Here is a 20,670-nt window from a genome sequence, read left to right as displayed (position 1 = left end):
TAAAGCCACTTGTGACCTTGACCCCTAGGAGAGCCACCAGAGAGGGGGATGCACGCCCTCCAGGCACTGGCTGCCCTGCCTGGAGGGATGGGTGAGCCCAGACACATCTCTCCCGAGGAGCTCAGAGCCACAGGGAATGTTCCGAAAGGGGTGGTGAACTAAGGGTGTGCGGTCCAGGCCAAAGGGGTATCCTGGGCCAAGGCCGTTGGTGGGAGAGCTGCGGGTCTGGTGGGGGCCGTTCATAACAGCCCTTGGGGGCGCTGACTCCCCTGGGTTTGGACGGGGCAGGGCGTGGAGAGGGCGGATGGTGGAAGGAGAGGTCGGGAGGGCCAGGAAAAGTGGTGAGGCACCCTGAAGGGTTTCAAGCAGTCAGAAGATGAAATCTGGGACTTTCCCCGGTAGTCCGGTGGTTAGGACTCTGCGCTTCCACTGCAGGAGGCACCGGTTCATCCCTGATTACAGGAACTAAGATCCCGGATGTCCCGCAGCGTAGCCAAAAAAAAAAAAAATCAAACCTTTCTGGAGGCTCTGTGATTGGCCAGCCCTGGGGCACATACCTGAGAACAAGAATGATGTGACCCTGTGCCCTTGGGGGTCACAGTACAGCGATGTTGTTTCAATTACTCTACATTCAGTGATTTACTAAGCACAGCGTGTTCTCTCTGTGCCAGACACTGTTTTTTTTTTTATATAAATTTATTTATTTTATTTATTTTTGGCTGCGTTGGGTCTTCATTGCTGCACGCGGGCTTTCTCTTGTTGCGGTGAGTGGGGGCTTCTCATCGCAGTGGCTTCTCTTGTTGCGGAGCACAGGCTCTAGGCGCGCGGGCTTCAGTAGAATTAGAGATATTGGTGTGCACTCATGGGTTTAAAGACATAAGATAATATAGGGACATATTGTAACATATTACAATGAGAGAAGCAAGAAATAATGACACTGGCCTTCCCTGGTGGCGCAGAGATTAGGAATCCGCCTGCCAATGCAGGGGACACGGGTTCGAGCCCTGGTCCGGGAAGATCCCACATGACACGGAGCAACTAAGCCCATACGCCACAACTACTGAGCCTGCGCTCTAGAGCCCCGTGAGGCACAACTACTGAAGCCCGCGTACCTAGAGCCTGTGCTCCGCAACAAGAGAAGCCACCGCAATGAGAAGCCCGCGCACGACAAAGAAGAGTAGTCCCCGCTAGCCGCAACTAGAGAAAGCCTGCGCGCAGCAGCGAAGACCCAGCAGCCAAAAATAAATAAATAAATTTGTTTTTTTAAAAAAAAAAAACTTAAAAAAAATAATGATACTGTGGTAGCAATGAGCCCACCTGGCACCCAGATCTTGGTTTCTAAATATCATTCCCCACTTAACAGAAGGAAAGCTCCTTGGAGAAAGGGTGGAGTCCAGAGCTGGGGCCGGTAAAATTTCAAGAAAAAAACCACTCTGGAACATCTTGTTGAGCCGATAAGGAAGGAAGTGCCAAAGATGGAATTAGAAAACAATCATCATTTAGCAACCATTATCTGATAGAAGAGACATGGTGGACACCTCTGTGCCACTCCCTTTTTCCTGCCTTCATTGAGGATGTGCTGCCTGGAGCCACAGCAGCCATCTAGCTACATGAGAAAAAGGCCAAGAGAATCTAGGTCATTAACCCTAATATCACTTGACCAAATCAATGCCAGCAGCCATCCTCCTCCAGAATTCTTGTAACTAAAAATAAAACCCTCTTTGCTAACAACAGCAACAAAATTTAATTCAGGCAAGAATCATCAATGAATATTAAATCTGGTGGGTGAATGTCTGTTGAGGAGCAGATGTTAAATCAGTTTCACGGTATTTTCCAATAAGGCACTTACTGATAAGTGCAACGTTAACTCATGGTGGAGAAACCTGGAAGACCCCATTTAATTAATTAATTAATTAATTTTTAAAAAAATATATATTTTTGATGTGGACCATTTTTATTTTTATTTTATTTATTCATTTTTGGCTGCGCTGGGTCTTCCTTGTTGCGTGCGCACTTTCTCTAGCTGCGGCAAGCGGGGTCTACTCTTCGTTGCAGTGCGTGGGCTTCTCAGTGCGTTGGCTGAACACGGGCTCTAGGCACGCGGGCTTCAGTAGTTGTGGCTCGTGGGCTCTAGAGCGCAGACTCAGTAGCTGTGGCGCACGGGCTTTGTTGCTCCGCGGCATGTGAGAACTTCCCGGACCAGGGCTTGAACCCTTGTCCCCTGCCTTGGCAGGCGGATTCTTAACCACTGAGTATGTGGACCATTTTTAAAACCTTTATTGAATTTGTTACAATATTGCTTCGTTTTATGTTTTGGTTTTTTGGCCGCCAGGCATGTGAGATCTTAGCTCCCTGACCAGGGATGGAACCCACACCCCCTGCATTGGAAGGGAAAGTCTTAACAACTGGACCTCAGGGGAAGTCCCTGGAAGACACCGTTTTAACATAATCAGGTTAATATAATTAGGGTAGGTTATAAGTAGTGGAAGAAATCAACATTCTTTGCCTCCTGATACATGCAATGAGAATACAACATCACTTCTGTGGTTTCTGTCCTAAATGCATGTCATGAGGAAATATTAAAGAAAAGCAAATTGAGAGGCTTTCTACAAAATAACTAGCCAGTAATCTCCAAAAATATCAAGGTCATAAAAGACAAGGAAAGAATGAGGAATTGTTCCAGACTGCAGGAGACTGAATTAGACAGCAAAATACAACATGTGATCCTGGGACGGATGCTGGAGATTTAAAGAACTTTACTGAAACTCTGAATGGGATTTGGGAATTACCTGGTGATATTGGATCCATATTAATTTCCTGATTTTGAAGATCATACTGTGATTATGTGGAAGAATGTGCTTTACTTAAGAAATAAACTGGGGGGCTTCCCTGGTGGCGCAGTTGTTGACAGTCCGCCTGCCGATGCAGGGGACATGGGTTCGTGCCCCGGTCCGGGAAGATCCCACATGCCGCGGAGCAGCTGGGCCCGTGAGCCATGGCCGTTGAGCCTGCGCGTCCGGAGCCTGTGCTCTGCAACGGGAGAGGCCACAACAGTGAGAGGCCCGAGTACCGCAAAAAAAAGAAAGAAACAGGGACTTCTCCGGTGGTGCAGTGGTTAAGAATACGCCTGCCAATGCAGGGGAAACAAGTTCAAGCCCTGGTCCGGGAAGATTCCCCCATGCTGTGGAGCAACTAAGCCTGTGCGCCACAGCTACTGAGCCTGCGTTCTAGAGCCTGCGAGCTACAACTACTGAGCCCACGTGCCACAACTACTGAAGCCTGCGTGCCTAGCGCCCGTGCTCTGCAACAAGAGAAGCCACTGCAATGAGAAGCCCGTGCACCGCAACGAAGAGTAGCCCCTGCTCGCCACAACTAGAGAAAGCCCAAGGGGAGCAATGAAGACACAACGCAGCCAAAAATAAAAATTAATTAATTAATAAATTTTAAAAAGTTAAGAAAACCAATCGGTTAAAAAAAAAGAAAGAAAGAAAGAAACACTAGGGACTTCACTGGTGGTCCAGTGATTAAAAATCTGTCTTCCAATGCAGGGGATGCGGGTTTGATCACTGGTCAGGGAACTAAGATCCCACATGCGTCGGGGCAACTAAGCCCGTGCACCTCAACTACTGAGCCCACTTGCCACAACTAGAGAGAAGCCCGCCTGCCTCAAAGAAAGAAAGAAACACTGAAGAATTAAGGGTTAATGAGACACCATGTGTGTATCTTATACTCAAAGGATTCAAAAATGTTAACAATTGGGGAATCTGGGCAAAGTGTTTATGGGAGCTCTTGCATTCTTTCTGCAACTTTTATGTAAATTTGACATTATTTTAAGATAAAAAATTAAAAACCCAAATGCACAAAGTTGAACATTTGATGCATTTTGATCTGCAATCACTATCCTTATTGAGGATCAAATTGTCCAGTTTGTGGCCAATGGAAGCTTCTTATTGGCTCCCATTGACATTATCTTACCAGGTAATGTCTTTGATAACTCCCTTTCTGGTATATCAAGATGTACCATTTTTGTCTGTACATTTCCTGCCCCTGACTCAGAATCAGATTTTTCCTCAGTGTTCCTGGCTTCTTTCAATTGGAAATGGTATTTAGAGACCACGATCTGGGCTTATGGGGTGCTTATTAAGAAGGTTGGTCTTTGTTTCAGACTTTTTTTTCAGTGGACAGAGATAGGAAATGTTTGCTTTTTATAAAGATAAAATATATCATGATACTCCCAATTCAAATTCAAGACCACAGGGTTTTTCTTTAATGTGATCAATCTTACATCTGTACCTCCTTCACTCCCTCTGAAAAGCTCAGTTCTTGACACCAACATAATCACTCCTTTTCTTTATCCCAGACTAAATGTGCAACAAGCTCAGAATAACAATTTTAACACCACCACCACCAATATAGTGGTATGTACAATCAAACTGTGGAGTTTTAAAGTCACTAGTTCATCTCTGCGTTGTTTTGTCACCAACTGGATACACAGGTTAATTCGTTTTATCTTATTTTTGTTTTTAGGGATATCTTATATTTAAAATTTTGTTTTAAAGTTATATAAAATATTTACATGGTTGTAAAGTCAGATATCCAAAACAAGGTACAGTTTTAAAAGTCTAGCTTCTATCTTTGTCCCTTCTATTTTACCCCTTCCCTCTATAGGTAACCTTTTAAAAACTGTTATGATTTATTGTTCCTTTTTTTTTTTTTTTTGCGGTACACGGGCCTCTCACCGTTGTGGCCTCTCCCGTTGCTGAGCATAGGCTCCGGACGCGCAGGCGCAGCGGCCATGGCTCACGGGCCCAGCCGCTCTGCGGCATGTGGGATCTTCCCGGACCGGGGCACGAACCCGTGTCCCCTGCATCGGCAGGCGGACTCTCAACCACTGTGCCACCAGGGAAGCCCTTATTGTTCCATTTTTGAAAAATGTAAGCTAGTACAGCACAGAAGAATTTGATTAAGGTAATTGAGCTGATCTACATATTCAATAAAGGCAGGGGAAGGGGAAGAAAGGAGTATTGAGGCCATTCTCCATCCCACCTCAAGCTCTTTGCATCCCACCTCAAGCTCTTCACCATTGTCAGTTCCATTGCTTCTTTAGGAAAATACTTTTGGACTTTCCAAATATTCCATGATATGCCTCCCTCACTCGCTATAATTTATCACCTTTGTAATTAAGAATTACATAATTGACTGCTTAATGTCTATGTCATTCCCTAGACTGAGGTTCATGAGGGCAGCAATATTTACTCAACATTGTGTCCACAGCGCCTAGCACAGTGCCTGACTCATAATAGGCCCTCTTATTGATGCTTATTACATCTAATGAATGAATTTGTTGTATGTATGAATGAATGTGAATGATAAATAAATGATGTTGGCTTTAGGCTCTTGCACGGCCCCTTAACCTCTCTAGACTTCTGTAGTTCCTCTCTGTAAAATGTAATCGGACGGTTCATCCCTCCCCCAGGATTGGCGAGAAGCCTAAGAGAGGTGAGGAACACTTACAAATCCCTTCGCTAGTGTCGCGTTGAATTCTTTTTGTTTTTTTTAACATCTTTATTGGGGTATAATTGCTTTACAATGGTGTGTTAGTTTCTGCTTTATAACAAAGTGAATCAGTTATACATATACATACGTTCCCATATCTCTTCCCTCTTGCGTCTCACTCCCTCCCGCCCTCCCTCGCGTTGAATTCTGTAATGGTTTTATTTATTAACTGGTCTTCTGCAGGTGGCGCCACGTGCCCCGCTCGTGCCCAGAGTCGGCATGGGGCGGGGCCAGGGATGGGGGCGGGGCATAGACTGGGGTGGAGCCAGGACGCAGCAGGGGCGGGGCCAGCAGCTGCGGCGCCGCCGGGCCTGTGCGGCCGAGGACGTCCCCGTCGCCTCTGGCCCCGCCTCCCAGGGCGGGACTTCTACGGCGATTGGCCAGTGTAGGCGAGAGGCGGTCGCCATTGGTTCGTGGCGCCGTCTGCTTGGCGGGCGGTGTCCCGACGCAGGTGCCGGCCGGAGCGGAGCTAGCGGCGCTGAGGAGACCGGCCGGGCCGGGACCAGGGCCCGGGCAAGCGGAGGGGCCTGCGCGGCCGCCCGGCCCGGCCGCGGATCAGGTAGGCACGGGCGGGAGGATGGGGCCGGAGGGTGCCGATCCGCGGGCTGGCCCCGAGTTTGAGGCCCGAGCCCGGCCCCCAGGCGGGACGGCCGGGCTCGGACAGTCGGCCTCAGCCTTCCCAGGGACTAGGTGATCGCAATTTACGTCTTTGCAGAAGGCAGGAGGTCCTCTGGGGGCCGGCACACAGTAGGTGCCTCTCTGAGCCTCGGTCTCCTCATCTGTGAAACCGGGTCATCCTAGTACCAACCTAATTGGGCTGTTGGGAGGAATCAGGAGGTGGCAAATGAGGAAAGCGCTCTGCACACAGTAGGCGGTCAGTAAATGACCAGTCACCTTCCCCAACCTCCTCCTCAGAGGGGCTCTGCCAGGAAAATAGTAAATATAATGACCCAGGCACTTGGTTAGCAGAGTGCCTTGCTGTTCATGGGTGCTCAAAACGGGGTAGCCAGAATTTATAGGATTAGGTCATTTAGTCCTCTAGCGACAATATTAAGTGGAAGTACTAGAAACGTTCCCTGCTATACAGATGAGGAATCAAGGCTCAGAGAGGTCAAGCCTTTTGCTCAGGGCTACACAGCGAGTAATGATCAGAGCTGCGATTAGAGCCTGGCCTTCAGTGCAGGGCCATTCAAGTACTGAAGGGCATACAGGAGCCTCTCTGTGGTAAGTGAGGAGGAATGAATGCATTTCACAGGCTCCATGTTTATCCTAAAAAATAATAGCAGTGAGCATTTGTTGAGCGCTTACTGTGTGCCAGGCACTGGCTGTGCCTTGTTTCATCAAACCCTACCAACAGCTCTGTAAGCTGATGATGGTAATTATCATAAGAGCTAATATTTATCGACTTTCTCATATTTATGCATGTATGAGCTGGGTTTCACTGGGACCCCCATTATACAGAAGAGAAAACTGAGGCCCAGAGAGCAAGGCAGCTGGACTGAGATGACACTGTGGGGAGCTAGGGCCCTCTGACTCTTCTTCCCTTGGTTTCCTACCCTCAGAAAAAAGGAGTCTGGGTAGGTGTGGAAAGGTTGTGGTTCCCCAGCGCCACCCCAGACAAGCCTAGCCAAGGGCGAGCTTCGCTGGAGGAATTGAGCCTGGCTGCTCCTTCCCAGGAAGCCCTCAGCAGACACAGTCCACTAGCTTCATCAACTTATTTGACAAAGGAGAAAAATGAGGCCCAGAGAAGCCAAGTGTCTTGTTCCAGGACAGACAGCATTAGTAACAGAGTCAGGACTTAAAAGAACCCAGATTTCTTGAGTCCCAGACCCACTCACTGGACTAAGTTCAAATCCTGGCACTGTCCTGACTTAGCTGTGTGATCTTGGGCAAGAAGCTGCCCCTCTCTGAGCCTCAGTCTCCTCACCTGTCAGGTGGGGGTAATTATTGGACTTACGTCATAGTTTTGTTGTGAAGGCTCAGTGAAATCCATCTCTCAAGCACTGGGCCAAGTTTGCTTGAGGCATTGGCTCGCTCTGCCATCCCAGCAGCCCCAGAGCTGCAGCCACCCTATCCTTGCATCCAGCCTCGAGTTTGGCCTCTTGCAAGCCCAAGCCTCTGTGCTTTGCACAGATCTCTAGCCTCTAAATATTTCTGCTTCCCATCATGGGTGCTGGCCGACCAGGGTCTGGGGGGCGGGGTCAAGAGACCTGGCTCTCCCAACCCTGCACTTACACAGAGGAGGAGCTGAAAAATTAATGCAGGAACTCTGTACTAGACATAGGGCCAGGTGCTGGAGACACTGATGAGTGGAAGACAGACGTGGTTAAACCAGTAGATGAAGAAATAAGAGCATTTCATGGGAATCCCCTGGCGGTCCAGTGGTTAGGACTCTGCTCTTTCACTGCTGAGGGTCCAGGTTCAATCCCTAGTCGGTGAGCTAAGATCCCACAAGCCGTGCGGCGCGACCAAAAAAGAAAAAAAGGGAAAGAAATAAGAGCATTTCAGGCCCGTAGGCAGAGAGTCTTCTGCGCTGTTCCTAAGGCCGCTGAGTCACTGGACCCCCTGGGTCTGGCCGTTGCCCGGTTCTTGAATGGATCGAGAGGGAGCCCACTGTGGCCGTATGCCTGAGCACTCTCTCCAGTAGCTGCTGACTCAGGAATAAAGGCGGCATTGGCCTCTCAAAAAAAAAAAGGAAAGAGCATTTCAGAGAGGGGTACATTCTGTAAGGGCAATAATGTGGACACCAATGGCACTTTGACCAGAGTGGTCAGGGAAGGCCTCTCTGGGGAGGTGACCTTTGAAGGGGACACTTATAACAACTGTTTGAGTTCAGTAAGCTTAGCACAGTACCCGGCTTGCAGTAGGTACTTAATAAACAGTAGCTGCTATTATTATTTTGGTGATTTGCAGGCCTTGCATTAGCAGATTTTACCAGTGTTTTTGTTTTTCCCCTGACAGTAAAAGAAATGATAGAATTTAATATACAGTAGCTGTGATGTTTCTTGTGATGCCCAATCACTTGCAGAAATGTGAAGGCCAATCCTTGGAGGGGCAAGAGGAGTGGATTCCCCTCTGCCTGCATTCCCTTGGGTAACCCAGCGACTTCCCTGCTGGCCTCTGAGCTGGAAATTCTGGTTGCAGGCACTCGGAAGGGACAGCAGTGTACACAACATGGCAGGCCTGGCCACTGCCCTGAGGATGTTATCTCAGTCATGCGGCCTTCCTCCCAGCCTCCTCCTGCCTCTGGGCTGACACTTGCTTGTGTGGCCAACAGCAGCCCAACTATAGAGGCTCAGAAGGGCCTGCTGAGCCTGGAGGTCTTCTGGCTGAGCTGTTCAGAGACTGTTGATCTGGCAGCAGACTGTCCTGGTGCAAAAAGTTAGCCGGTGACTTACACTGCTTCCCTCCCACCCCTCTTTGGGTCTCAGAGTTTGGCTGGCAAGGGTTGGTAAAAAACAATTGTGGGGGGACTTCAGCGAGTGTTTCAGGGGGTCTCTGGATCATAGTTCCTAGGGACAAACGGTGGAGTATAAGACAAGTTTGGGACAGAGATCCTTAGCTCCAGAGCACCTGTATTGGCTTCAAGAGGCCTCTGTTACTTTCATGAAATTCTCGAAACACACAAGACTCGCTGGCTGGTTCTGTGACGGAAGAAGAGCTTGCCAAGGGTTCCTTTTGTCAGGTCAGACCCTGGGGTGGGGGACAGAATCCTGCTGAAGTCTCCCACCCAGAGCAGACTCCAGATTGCTCCGGTGGCCTCTCCTTGGGGACAGAGGCATGGGTTAGAGCAGCTGCTCTGGTGGGTGGGGACAGAGACTGCCTGGGCCACTTCCTTGATAGCCTGAGTTATCAAGGAGTTCAGAGCCCCACAAGAGGCCGTCAACCAGGAGGGTCAAAGTGACTCACCATCCTGGTCTGCTGGGCCAAGTTTCTAGCTCAGTTCTGGCCCACTCGAAGGTGGGCATGAGCCCAGGCCCAGCAATCCAATCCATGGAGAACAGTCTCTACATGGTTGGCGGGCATGGTTCTGTTCCTGGAAAGCGCCAAACACAGGGCCTGCTACACAGAAGGTGTTCAATCACTGTTAGGTGCTGTTATTATGTCTGGAAAGGTGATATTGGGGGTGACCTGCATGCTTTGCAGGCTGGGCCGGGCTGGCCTTTCTTAGGAGGGTCAGAGGTAATATAATCAAGCCCCTGAGATGTGCCAGGCCTGGGCTGAGCTGCATGTGTGACCTTATTGAATCCTCACAGCCCCCTCCAAAGCCCCATTGTACAGATTGGGCAACCGAGGCTCAGAGAGCTGGATTCAGTGTGTGGCTTGTTAACCTTGCCCTTAATCTTCCTGCCGGCCTCTCCCCAGGCTCCTGGGACCATGGGCCTCGGGCCCTGAGGACGAGGGGCTCCCTGTGGCCATGACGACGGGTGACTGCTGTCACCTCCCTGGCTCCCTGTGCGACTGCTCCGACAGCCCCGCCTTCTCCAAGGTCGTGGAGGCCACGGGCCTCGGGCCACCCCAGTATGTGGCACAGGTGACTTCAAGGGACGGCCGGCTCCTCTCAACTGTCATCCGGGCCTTGGACACACCGAGGTTAGTGGTGGCCAAGCAGGGATCTTTGCCTTCACTCACTTCGCTCTCGGGCCCAAGGGGTTTCCTCCCAGCCCTGCCTGGGGTCAGAAATCCAACTGCGGGAATTCCCTGGTGGTCCAGTGGTTAGGGCTTGGTGCTTTCACTGCCGGGACCTGGGTTCGATCTCTGGTCGGGGAACTAAGATCCCACTAGCCGCGGGCCAGAAAAAAAACAAAAAAGAAATCCAGCCACCTAGAGGGGCCAGGTGGGCAAATAAACCAGTAACCACCACGTGGAAACTGGCTAGCCAGGTCTGATTCTTCACGAAAAGCAGAAACTCCAGATTACTGGGTAAAATCTGAAGGTCCGATGTTGGTGAGTAGCTCACGTCTTGGGGAGGCTGCTTGAGGAAATGGCTGGCTGTGGACTCAGGGTGCCTGGGCTCAGGTCCTGAGTAGAAGCCTCTCTCCCTGTACAACCTGGGAAAAGTTGCTTCACCCCCGTATCTTTAAACTGGGGACACCTTCCTCACTGGGTTGTTTTGAGAGTACGTGGCCGTGGTCCACATAAAGTGCCCGCAAGGGGCTTTGCCACCTCATAAGCATTTGATAAATGTATTTAAACCTCAGTGCCAGCCTTCCAGACCCACGTGTGAGCTGAGTCTGCCTGGTTCATCAACTTGTCACCAGTTCCAAGGAAAAGAGATTTAAGGAAACCCCACACAAATTTAAATCCACTTTAACTCATTAAGATGTAATCTGGCCACCAGTTTTTCAAGTTTAATGTATTTTCATGATGTTTACTTGAGACAATTTAATTCATAAGCTTTTCTTTCCAATTTTTTTTTATTGTTACGATATAACACAATTTAGCTTCTTGGCCATTTTATTTTTATTTTTTTTTAATTTATTTATTTTATTTATTTATCTTTGGCTGTGTTGGGTCTTCGTTGCTGCACGCGGGCTTTCTCTAGTTGTGGCGAGCAGGGGCTACTCTTCGTTGCGGTGTGTGGGCTTCTCATTGTGGTGGCTTCTCTTGTTGCAGAGCATGGACTCTAGGTGCGCAGCTTCAGTGGCTGTGGCATGCAGACTCAGTAGTCGTGGCTCATGGGCTCTAGAGCGCAGGCTCAGTAGTTGTGGCGCACGGGCTTAGTTGCTCCGTGGCATGTGGGATCTTCCCGGACCAGGGCTCGAACCCGTGTGCCCTGCGTTGGCAGGCGGATTCTTAACCACTGCGCCACCAGGGAAGCCCTCTTGGCCACTTTAAAGTGTACAGTTCAGTGGCTTTAAGTACATTCACAGTGTTGTGCAACCATCACCACCATTCAACCCCATAAATGTTTTGATCTTGCAAAACTGAAACTCTGTCCTCATTAGACACTCATTTCCCAGCCCCTGGCCCCCACCGTCTACTTTCTGTCTCTGTGGATTTGACTCCTGTAGGGACCCCCTGTGAGTGGAATCAGACAGCATTTGTCCTTTTGTGATGGCTTCTTTCACTGAGCATCATGTCTTCAGGGTTCATCTGTGTTGTAGCAGGTGTCAGAGTCAATTCATAAGCTTTTCATTCAAAACATAAAAAGAAGCAGATGGAAGCCTTGCAGTGCTTTGGAGGGAGCCCACTGCCAGTCACCCTGTAAGTCTTTGCCTGGCATCACTTCTTTCTGGAAGCCTTGCCTAAGCCCAGATGAGATTGGAGTTCTCCTTCTGGGCTTCCTCCAGGGTCTTGGTTTTTATGTCTGCATCTCCATCAGACCCCCTGAAGTCAGGACAGGGTCTGTGCTTCTTGAGCCAGGCTGGGAGCAAGGGGACCCTTGGTGGGCCCAGGGGCCTCCTAGCCAGAGCTGCCGGGGTGGGGGGCAGGGAGGAAGTCTCCCTCCATGGGGTTCCTGGGGGCCAGTGAGTGAGTTGACGTCACCTTGCCCCACCCTCCCTTTTTACACCTGGGGAAACCGAGTCCCAGAGGGAGCTGGACCCCTGCCAGTGTCACTGAGCAGAGCTGAGGCTTGAACCTAGGGCTCCCCCTTGGGTGTGGGGGGAAGGAGGAGAAGCCTGTTCGGTCCCATCAGCCTCCCCTGCAGCCCTCAGAGACCCAGGCAAGCAGCGGTACCAGAGTGGCCCCTCCGCGGGCAGCTGGTGGTCAGGACAGCTCTGCCCACTGAGACCAACCGCAGGGCCCTCCCGATCTACCCCTCTGCCATTTTTTATTTTTTTGGCTGGATTGTATGGTAGTGCTATTTTTTTTTTAATTTTTAAATTTTTTATATAATTTTTAAAGGCTACAGTCCATTTACAGTTATTACAAAATATTGGCTCTATTCCCGGTGCTGTACAAGACATCCCTGTAACCTATCTTACACCCAATAGTTCGTACCTCCCGCTTCCCGACCCTCACGTTGCCCTTCTCCTCCCTCTCCCCTCTGGTAACCACTAGTTTGTTCTCTATATCTCTGAGTCTGCTTTGTGTGTTGTTATACTCACTAGTTTCTTGTATTTTTTAGATTCCACACATAAGCATATAGTAATTGTCTTTCTCTGTCTGACTCATTTCACTCAGCATAACACCCTCCAAGTCCATCCATGTTGCTGCAAATGGCAAAATTTCGTTCTTTTTGACGGCTGTCTCTTCTGCCTTTTTGTTTTGTTTTGTTTTGGGGTTGCACCGTGAGGCATGTGGGATCTTAGTTCCCCGGCCAGGGATCGAACCCGTACTCCCTGCAGTGGAAGCACGGAGTCTTAACCACTGGACCGCCAGGGAAGTCCCCCTCTGCCTTTTTTTTTTTTTTCTTGCGATACGGGAGCCTCTCACTGTTGTGGCTTCTCCCGTTGCAGAGCACAGGCTCCGGATGCGCAGGCTCAGTGGCCATGGCTCACGGGCCCAGCTGCTCCGCGGCATGTGGGATCTTCCCAGACCGGGACACGAGCCCGTGTCCCCTGCATCGGCAGGCGGACTCTCAACCACTGTGCCACCAGGGAAGCCCCCCAACTCAATCCCAACTTGCCCAGACTGAAGGCCAGGGCAGAACAACCCTTCCCAGAGAGAGGGCTGCTGTTTTCCCAAAGGGTTGTCATCATCCAGGGATGGGGCCCTCTTTACAGCCTCCTGGCCGATCTCCCCAGGAGGAAATGAGGATCCTCCACTGCCACTGCTGGGAGGTGCTGGGATCGGCAGAGGCCACACAAGCAGGTCACTGTCCCCCTCCTTCTCTTCACTCACCCTGTAACTTCTCCTCCCAGCCATGTGCCATCTGGGAGCAGCAAGGGTGGAGCTGAAAGATACTGTCCCCAGCACCTGGCTGGTTCCATGACCATAAAATCAAGCCTTCCATTTAACTTCAGAGGAGACCCTGATTCCTGGGGGCGCATGGCACCCCAAGTGGGGCAGAAAGTTCTGGACCCTGAAACCTTCAGAGGACAAAGAGGAAGGCCCAGGAGGTATCTCCAGGGCCCAGGACATCCACAAAGGCTCAGGCTTGAGGGCCAGCATCTGGGGCCCCTCTGGCCTCTGTGAGGCCTCCGTTCTCTCCGCCCCCTGGTCTGTGAGCCAGGCTGTCCTGGAAGCTGCCCTGAGCATTTCCACACCCCCCAGCCCTTCCACCTGGCCTCCTCCCGCTGCCCGATTCCCCATGGCTTCCGTTTCCATCTCCCTTCTGCCCACGGAGCACGCTCTGGGCAGCCCCACTGGGATCTGTGGATGTCTCACCCGCTCCCCCGTCCCATTTCCTCCTCAGCTGTATCATTTGCATGATTTTCCTGCCAGAATTTCGGGAGTAAAGCCCATTTCTCTTGCCCTACTATCGGTGGCAGACAGCCTAGTGGCTCAGAGTATACAGGCCCTGGAGTGACTTCCTGGGTTCCAATCCCAGCTGTGCCCAACGACTGGCTGTGTTACTTCTGCACAAACAGGTTAACCCCAGGGCTTCCCTGGTGGCGCAGTGGTTGAGAGTCCGCCTGCCGATGCAGGGGACACGGGTTCGTGCCCTGGTCTGGGAAGATCCCACATGCCATGGAGCGGCTGGGCCTGTGAGCCATGGCCGCTGAGCCTGCATGTCCGGAGCCTGTGCTCCGCAATGGGAGAGGCCACGACAGTGAGAGGCCCACATACCGGAAAAAAAAAAAAACACCAAAAAAACCCAAAAAAAACAAAAACAAAAAACAGGTTAACCCCTCGATGCCTCAGTTTCCCTGTCTGTAAAAAGGGGCAAAAAGAGCACCTTCCTCCCAGGCTCCCTGTGAGAATGAGAAAAATTAACCCAGATGTTGCCCTCCAAATTGTGCATGGGACCTCATCAGTGCTCAATCATAAATCAGTGTGTGCTTTGTTTTCTTGTGTTTTGTTTTCTCTGAACTTGCACCTCTGAAGTAGGGTTCTTCAGGGACAAACCCCAAAACCGACGTGGCTCTCCCTCAAGGTCCTCGTCACTTCCACTTCCCGGCTTGGTTTCCGGAGCAAGGATCCCTCTCCTGTTCACTTGATGTGTGTGGGGAGTGTGGGAGCAGAGGGGAACCGGGCATGCCCTTTTGACCTTGGAGGAAAAAGTAGCAGCCCAGGCACAGGATTGAGGACCAGAAAGCAGACCTGAGGGGTCAGCTCAGCTCTTGGGTTTCAAAGCAGCCAGGCCCCGTCCCACAGCAGGAGACACTGAGAAAAGGATAGAAAGTTTCTGAGGGGAAACTGGCGTTATCTGGAAAACAGCTCTCCTGCTCCGCCTCCTCCGCGTGTTCCCGCAGTCCTCTCTCTGGGCAGAAATGTCTGGAAAACAATGACTCATGTGCTGGACAGCCGCTGGGGCCACCAAGGCCACGCCCCTGGCCTCCTGAGCTGCCCCAGGAAGGACCCAGCATCCCCAGAGACCCAGCTGGGGCCGAGACTTCCCTGAAGCAGCTTCCTGCAGACGCTTTTTATGTCTATTTTCCGAGCCTCACTAGAGCAGAAGAGCCAGGGAGCTCTTCTCCCTGGACGCACAGGTTTCTTAGGTAGCATGGCCTTCAGGTGCGGCTGGATCCAGAGCTTCTGATGGTGTCCTTGAGACTCTGCTTCTCCTTATCTCTTGGCTCCACCTTCCTCTGTTTCCCTCTGTTTTGGCATCATTTACAGACTCCATGTGGGGACCAGGCTGCTGCCAGCAGCTCCAGACTTACATCAGCCATGCTGCCTGTAGTTCTGGAGTTTAGGGAAAAAAAAAAAAAAAAAAAGAATTTCAGGAATCAGTTCCCAGTGGCTCTGATTGCATCACACATGCTGTTCCCTGAATCGGCCCCTGTGACCAGGGACGTGTGGTGTTTTGATTGGTCAGGCCTGAGGTCATTAGGGGTGTCGTCTTGAGGACCAAGAGTTGAGAGTGGATTGGTTGCCCAGCACAATCAGGGTGGCATTGTAGGAGAAGGAGGAGTGGACGCTGGGCAGGCAGGTACAAGTGATGCTCACCCTGGGCCGAAAAAGGTGCCATGGGAATCTTGGGGAGGGAGCACATCACTCCATCTGTGGGAGTCTGTGAAGGCTTCCCAAGGGAAAGGATATTTGGAGCCGGGCATTGAAGGATGAGTAGGAGTTTGCCAAGTAGCAGCATATAGGGGCGATGCTGAGCTTGTGATCCAGTGCATGTGAAGTAGGCATAGGCAGGAAACTTGATCGTTACTCATGTGTCCCATCTCTGTGTCTAGCGATGGTCCATTCTGCAGGATCTGCCATGAGGGAGCGAATGGGGAGAGCTTGCTGTCTCCATGTGGTTGCACCGGCACGCTGGGCGCCGTGCACAAGAGCTGTCTGGAGAGATGGCTTTCCTCATCCAATACCAGCTACTGTGAGCTGTGCCACACGGAGTTTGCAGTGGAGAAGAGGCCCCGGCCCCTCACAGAGGTATGCTTGGGAGCCTGAGATTGGAGTGGGCAGAGGGGAAGAAGGTAGGCGTGGGGGAGGAGGGAATTGCCCTGGAGGATCCTGGGGGGCTGGGGAAGCAGCTTCTCTATAGGGAGGAACCTCTCTCCTGTCCCCAGGGTCAGTTCTGCTGATGGGGAACCGGGGCTGAGGTTCCAGACCTGACGGACCCTGTGCCTCCTCCCTGTTTTGGTCACTTCAGGTGACCCTAAGGCTTAGACCTGAGGAATGAGAAGGGAGTGCCTAACCTGAGGAAGGGCCGTCCTGGCGGAGGGCACAGCAAGTGCAAAGGCTCTGAGGCCAGGAGAAGCTTGGTGTTTTTGACAATGCCCACGTGGCTGGAGTGGAGCTAGTTAAAGGAGGAGGAGAGTGGCCCAGAAGGAGGGGTAGTGGCCTCGCCGGGGGGCTTTGTGGGCCAAGCCTGGGAGCTTAGACTGTAGCCTGAGTGTGATGGGTGGGGGTTGAGATGGGATATTCCCAGGCATGACGGGAGCCACATGGCTTTCCAGAGCATTGCTGGTTGCCCGGGTGCCCTCCAGGCTCCTCTCTGCCCAGCTTGGCTTGGTGTGGGGCAGCTGAGAGCTGCAGGGGGATGTCACTGTGCCGAGGTGTGGGCTCCTGGAAATGCCCCTGGCCCACCCGGGACATTGGGCTCTTAGGAGAACAGTTGGAGGGAGAGCCAGCCTGCCTGCACTGCTCCCCCCCCCACGCTCCCACCCCAGTGCCTTTGCACATGCTCTTTCTGCAGCCTCGAGCGCTGTCCCCCCCATTCTTCACCAGGCCCCTTCTGCTCATTTGGTCCTCTGTGGTGTCACCTCCTCGGCATAGCCTTCCCCATCTGGATCATTCACCCTGTTTCATGCCTCCCCCGACTAGCATGGGAGCTATGGGCAGGGACTTTTTCCTGCCATCAACTGTGGCAGGCAGTGTAGCATAGAGGCCAAGATGCACAGGTCCTGGGACAAGACTTCCTGGGCTCCAGTCCTGGCTTTGTGGATGACTAGCCATATGAGTTTGCACAAATGGGTCAGCCTCTCTGTGCCCTCGGTTTCCCCCATCTATAAAACAAGGTCATGGGACTTCCCTGGCGGTCCAGTGGTTAAGACTCTGTGCTTCCACTGCAGGGGGCATGCGTCTGATCCCCTGCACGGCCAAAAAAACCAAAGAACCAAAAAACAAAAAACAGGGGCAGAAGTGCCCCGCACCTATCCGGGCCTGGCCTGTCATCGTCATCATCGTCTCCATAAATATTTGAAAGAAGGAACGAACACAGGGAGGTGCCAGGCAGGAGGCTGGTCCTGCAGGGCCCAGTGATGAAGATGGACGTCAGCAGAGGGGGCGGAGGGCCTGGCGGTCCCGCACCCCATCCCCCCGCAGAGGCTCTAGGGAGGGCGGTGCATGACGGTCTCTCTCAGCGGCTCCCCCTCCCTTCTTCCCCGCAGTGGCTGAAGGACCCAGGGCCTCGGACAGAGAAGAGGACACTGTGCTGCGACATGGTGTGCTTCCTGTTCATCACGCCTCTGGCCGCGATCTCAGGCTGGCTGTGCCTGCGTGGGGCCCAGGACCACCTCAGGCTCCATAGCCGGCTGGAGGCGGTGGGGCTCATCGCCCTCACCATCGCCCTCTTTACCATCTACGTCCTCTGGACGCTGGTGAGTGGCTGCCCGCCAGAGAGCAGGCATCTGCGAGCAGTCAGGCCCGGGGTTTGGTCAGTGGCTTGGAGGGGGTGGGGGGCGCCCTGCCTGCCTCGGTTTGCGGCTGGCCCTCGGGTGGAAGCAATTCCCAGCATCTCATGGAGCTCCAGATTCCAAGTTGGTCCAAGGTCCAGGGAGCCAGGCGTGAACCTTCTGCCCCAAGGATACAAGGGCACGTGATCACCTCTGCTGAGTGCAGGCCCCGCCAGCCACGAGCTCCACCAAGACTGTACTGGCAGTGGAGGGGGGGTGAGGGGGTGGTGGGGGGAGAGGCAGAGGGACACCAAAAGGCTGCGGAAGAAAGAGCAGGAGAAAGAGAGACAGAGAGAGAGGACCATCAAGAGACAGAGAAGGGACTTCCCTGGCGGTCCAGTGGTTAAGACTCCACGCTTGCACTGCAGGGGGCGTGGGTTGATCCATAGTCCGGGAACTAAGATCGATCGCCCCACACGGGGGTGGGGTGGGTGCTGAGAGAGAAAATGACTGGGGTTGAGAGAGAGGGAGTGTAGTGGGGTGTTGTCCCCGGCTTCTGGCAGGCATGAGAACCCTCACTCAGAGAGGAAAGGTCCCCAGAGTCTGGCCCCTCAGACAGAACCACTGGCCTCCAGCTGTGGGGCACTCCCTCCTCAAGAATTGTTTCCCAGCACATCCACCAAGCAGGTTTTTTTTTTTTTTTTTTTTTTTTGTGGTAGCAGGCCTCTCACTGTTGTGGCCTCTCCCGTTGCGGAGCACAGGCTCCGGACGTGCAGGCTCAGCAGCCATGGCTCATGGGCCCAGCCGCTCCGCGGCATGCGGGATCCTCCCGGACCGGGGCACGAACCCGTGTCCCCTGCATCGGCAGGCGGACTCTCAACCACTGCGCCACCAGGGAAGCCCCAAGCAGGTTTTTTAATACAAGTAGGATGAAATCATAGGTCCTGCTTTGCAGTCTGCTTGTTTTCACTTTGCTAATGTCCTTTAAAAAAAAAAAAGGCAGCCACCCAACAATCCTTGATTGTATGGGCATGCTGTATTTTTTTAACTAATCCCTTTTGATGGATGCTGGGATCATTTCCAATGTTTTTTTTTTTGTTGGTTTGTTTTTTTGTTTCCCTTTTTTTTTGCCGTTATAAACTGTGCTATGGGTGCCACCTGTGCAAATGTTTCTTGGAACTGGATTGGTTAAAGAGTATGAACCATTGACATTTATTGGAAAAAAATGTTTTTTTTTTTAATAGATTTGACTCATTAGAGCAGTTTGAGGTTAAACAGCAAAATGGAGCAGAAAGTAGAGTTCTCCAAAATCCTCCCCCACACCTACAGAGCCTCCTCCACGATCAGCAGGGCACCAGAGCAGTGCATTTATCGCAGTCGATGAACCAACACTGACACATCATCACCCCCAGCCCATAGTTTACATTAGGGGTTCACTCTTGGTGTTGAACAATTTGTGGGTTTAGACAAATGTATAATAACATGTATCCACCATTAGAGTGTCATACAGAGTATTTTCACTGCCCTAAAACCCCTCTGTGATCCTCCGGTTCATCTCTGCCTCCCCCAAGCCCTGCTAACCACTGCTTCTCTTACTGTCTCCATAGTTTTGCCTTTTCCAGAATGTCCTATAGTTGGAATCATGCATTCTATAGCCTTTTCAGTGAAAGCACCGAGTCCTAACCACTGGACCGCCAGGGAATTCCCTGTAGCCTTTTCAGATCTGCTTCTTTCCCTTAGTCATATGCATTTAAGGTTCCTCCATGTCTTTTCATGACTTGATAGCTCATTTCTTTTTGGTGCCAAATAACATTCCATCGTCTGGATGTCCCACAGTTTATTTATCCACTTACCCACTGAAGGACATCTTAGTTGCTTCCACATTTTGGCAGTTATGATCCATTGACGTTTGGCCCCTTCCAAGAGGCTTTATCATTTCACTGCCACCCTCTGAGAGACAGAAGGGGATGCCCCCCTTCCACACACACACACACACACACACACACACACACACACACACAGACCCTCTCACCTTTGCAGGGCCCTCAGTGCTGGTGGGGAGGTTCCCCAGGTGAGGGAATGGGTGTGTGTGCACTGTCTGTGTGAGAAATGCCCAGATGCTGCCCCTGCTTCTGCAAGCAGGAGCCTGGTCCTGGTTAGGTCGCGGCAGATGCCTCAGGGGCCCGCTTTTCCTCTCTCGGGGGTAGAGACTGTATGGCCAGAGGCTGGCCCTCCCAGTGATCTCCACCCTGCCCTGCAGGTCTCATTCCGCTACCATTGCCAGCTGTACTCCGAGTGGAGAAGGACCAACCAGAAAGTACGCCTGAAGATCCGGGCCACCGATGGCCCCGAAGGCACTCAGCACTCCCCTCTGGCAGCTGGGCTCCTGAAGAAGGTGGCAGAGGAGACGCCTGTGTGAAGGCCGGGCTGGCAGGGCCAGAGGCAGCTGGCGATGCCCTGGTGTTTGGAAGGACAGAAATTGCCCGACGCTTCCGCACGGCTGGAATGCTTCTTAGGCCAAGAGATGCCAAAGTGGAGCTGATTCCGTGATTCCTGTGTGAAGCTATTCTCAGATCGTTTTGCACACTCTTACACACGAGGAGAACAGACGGACGTGGTCCCGAGCTTCGGATGGAGCAGGCACCCTGATCTCATTCTGAGGTCTACCTGGCCCCTCCTGGGCCAGCAGCCATGGCCAGAGGCGAGTCGCGGGCACCCATCGAGCTGGGAGGTTCCGCAAGCTTCTTGCACTTTTCTGCACCTGGCAGGCTCACATTCCCGGCACCCTCAACTTTATAAAGTTGCACCGTGTTTCAAAACCCACCCCCCTACCCCACCCCACCCCCAATGAATAAAAGGAGCCCTTGCTGGTCAAAACGGACCTGTCAGTCACGTTTCTGAGGCCTCAAAGTGAGGGCATGGGGACCAAGGGGAGTCAGGACCACACAGAGCTAACAGCAGCAACAACCAATGCTCTCGGCTGGTTTGAGGGATCACA

The 20,670-nt window shown here is 52.1% G+C and overlaps 1 protein-coding gene across 2 annotated transcripts; it reads left to right on the top strand.

Moving 5' to 3' along the window:
* Nucleotides 1–6,000: 6,000 nt before the first annotated feature.
* On the top strand, nt 6,001–20,670 carry MARCHF2 (membrane associated ring-CH-type finger 2). Of its 2 annotated transcripts, XM_022557465.3 has the most exons (5): nt 6,001–6,115; nt 9,922–10,149; nt 15,792–15,987; nt 17,448–17,657; nt 19,933–20,669. In XM_022557465.3, the coding sequence occupies exons 2-5, from the start codon at nt 9,974–9,976 to the stop codon at nt 20,089–20,091; spliced, it is 741 nt and encodes a 246-aa protein (XP_022413173.1). In that variant the 5' UTR covers nt 6,001–6,115; nt 9,922–9,973; the 3' UTR covers nt 20,092–20,669. The 2 variants fall into 2 exon arrangements, with proteins under 2 accessions (XP_022413173.1, XP_089761641.1); XM_089905515.1 differs by lacking the exon at nt 6,001–6,115 and having other exon boundaries at nt 9,925–10,149; nt 19,933–20,670.

This window comes from Delphinapterus leucas, unplaced genomic scaffold, assembly GCF_059928025.1.
Source record: "Delphinapterus leucas isolate spDelLeu-1000000601 "Yukka" unplaced genomic scaffold, BTC_Dleu_Yukka2 spDelLeu_asBTCV2_sq25, whole genome shotgun sequence".
Taxonomy (NCBI): domain Eukaryota; kingdom Metazoa; phylum Chordata; class Mammalia; order Artiodactyla; family Monodontidae; genus Delphinapterus; species Delphinapterus leucas.
This window is presented reverse-complemented; position numbering and strand designations above follow the sequence as displayed.

Coding starts and splice junctions, on each gene's coding strand:
- MARCHF2 (XM_089905515.1), top strand. CDS start 9,974: ATGACGACGGGTGACTGCTGTCACCTCCCTGGCTCCCTGTGCGACTGC. Junction 15,988..17,447: donor GGCCCCGGCCCCTCACAGAG/GTATGCTTGGGA, acceptor TCTTCCCCGCAG/TGGCTGAAGGACCCAGGGCC. Junction 17,658..19,932: donor TCTACGTCCTCTGGACGCTG/GTGAGTGGCTGC, acceptor CCTGCCCTGCAG/GTCTCATTCCGCTACCATTG.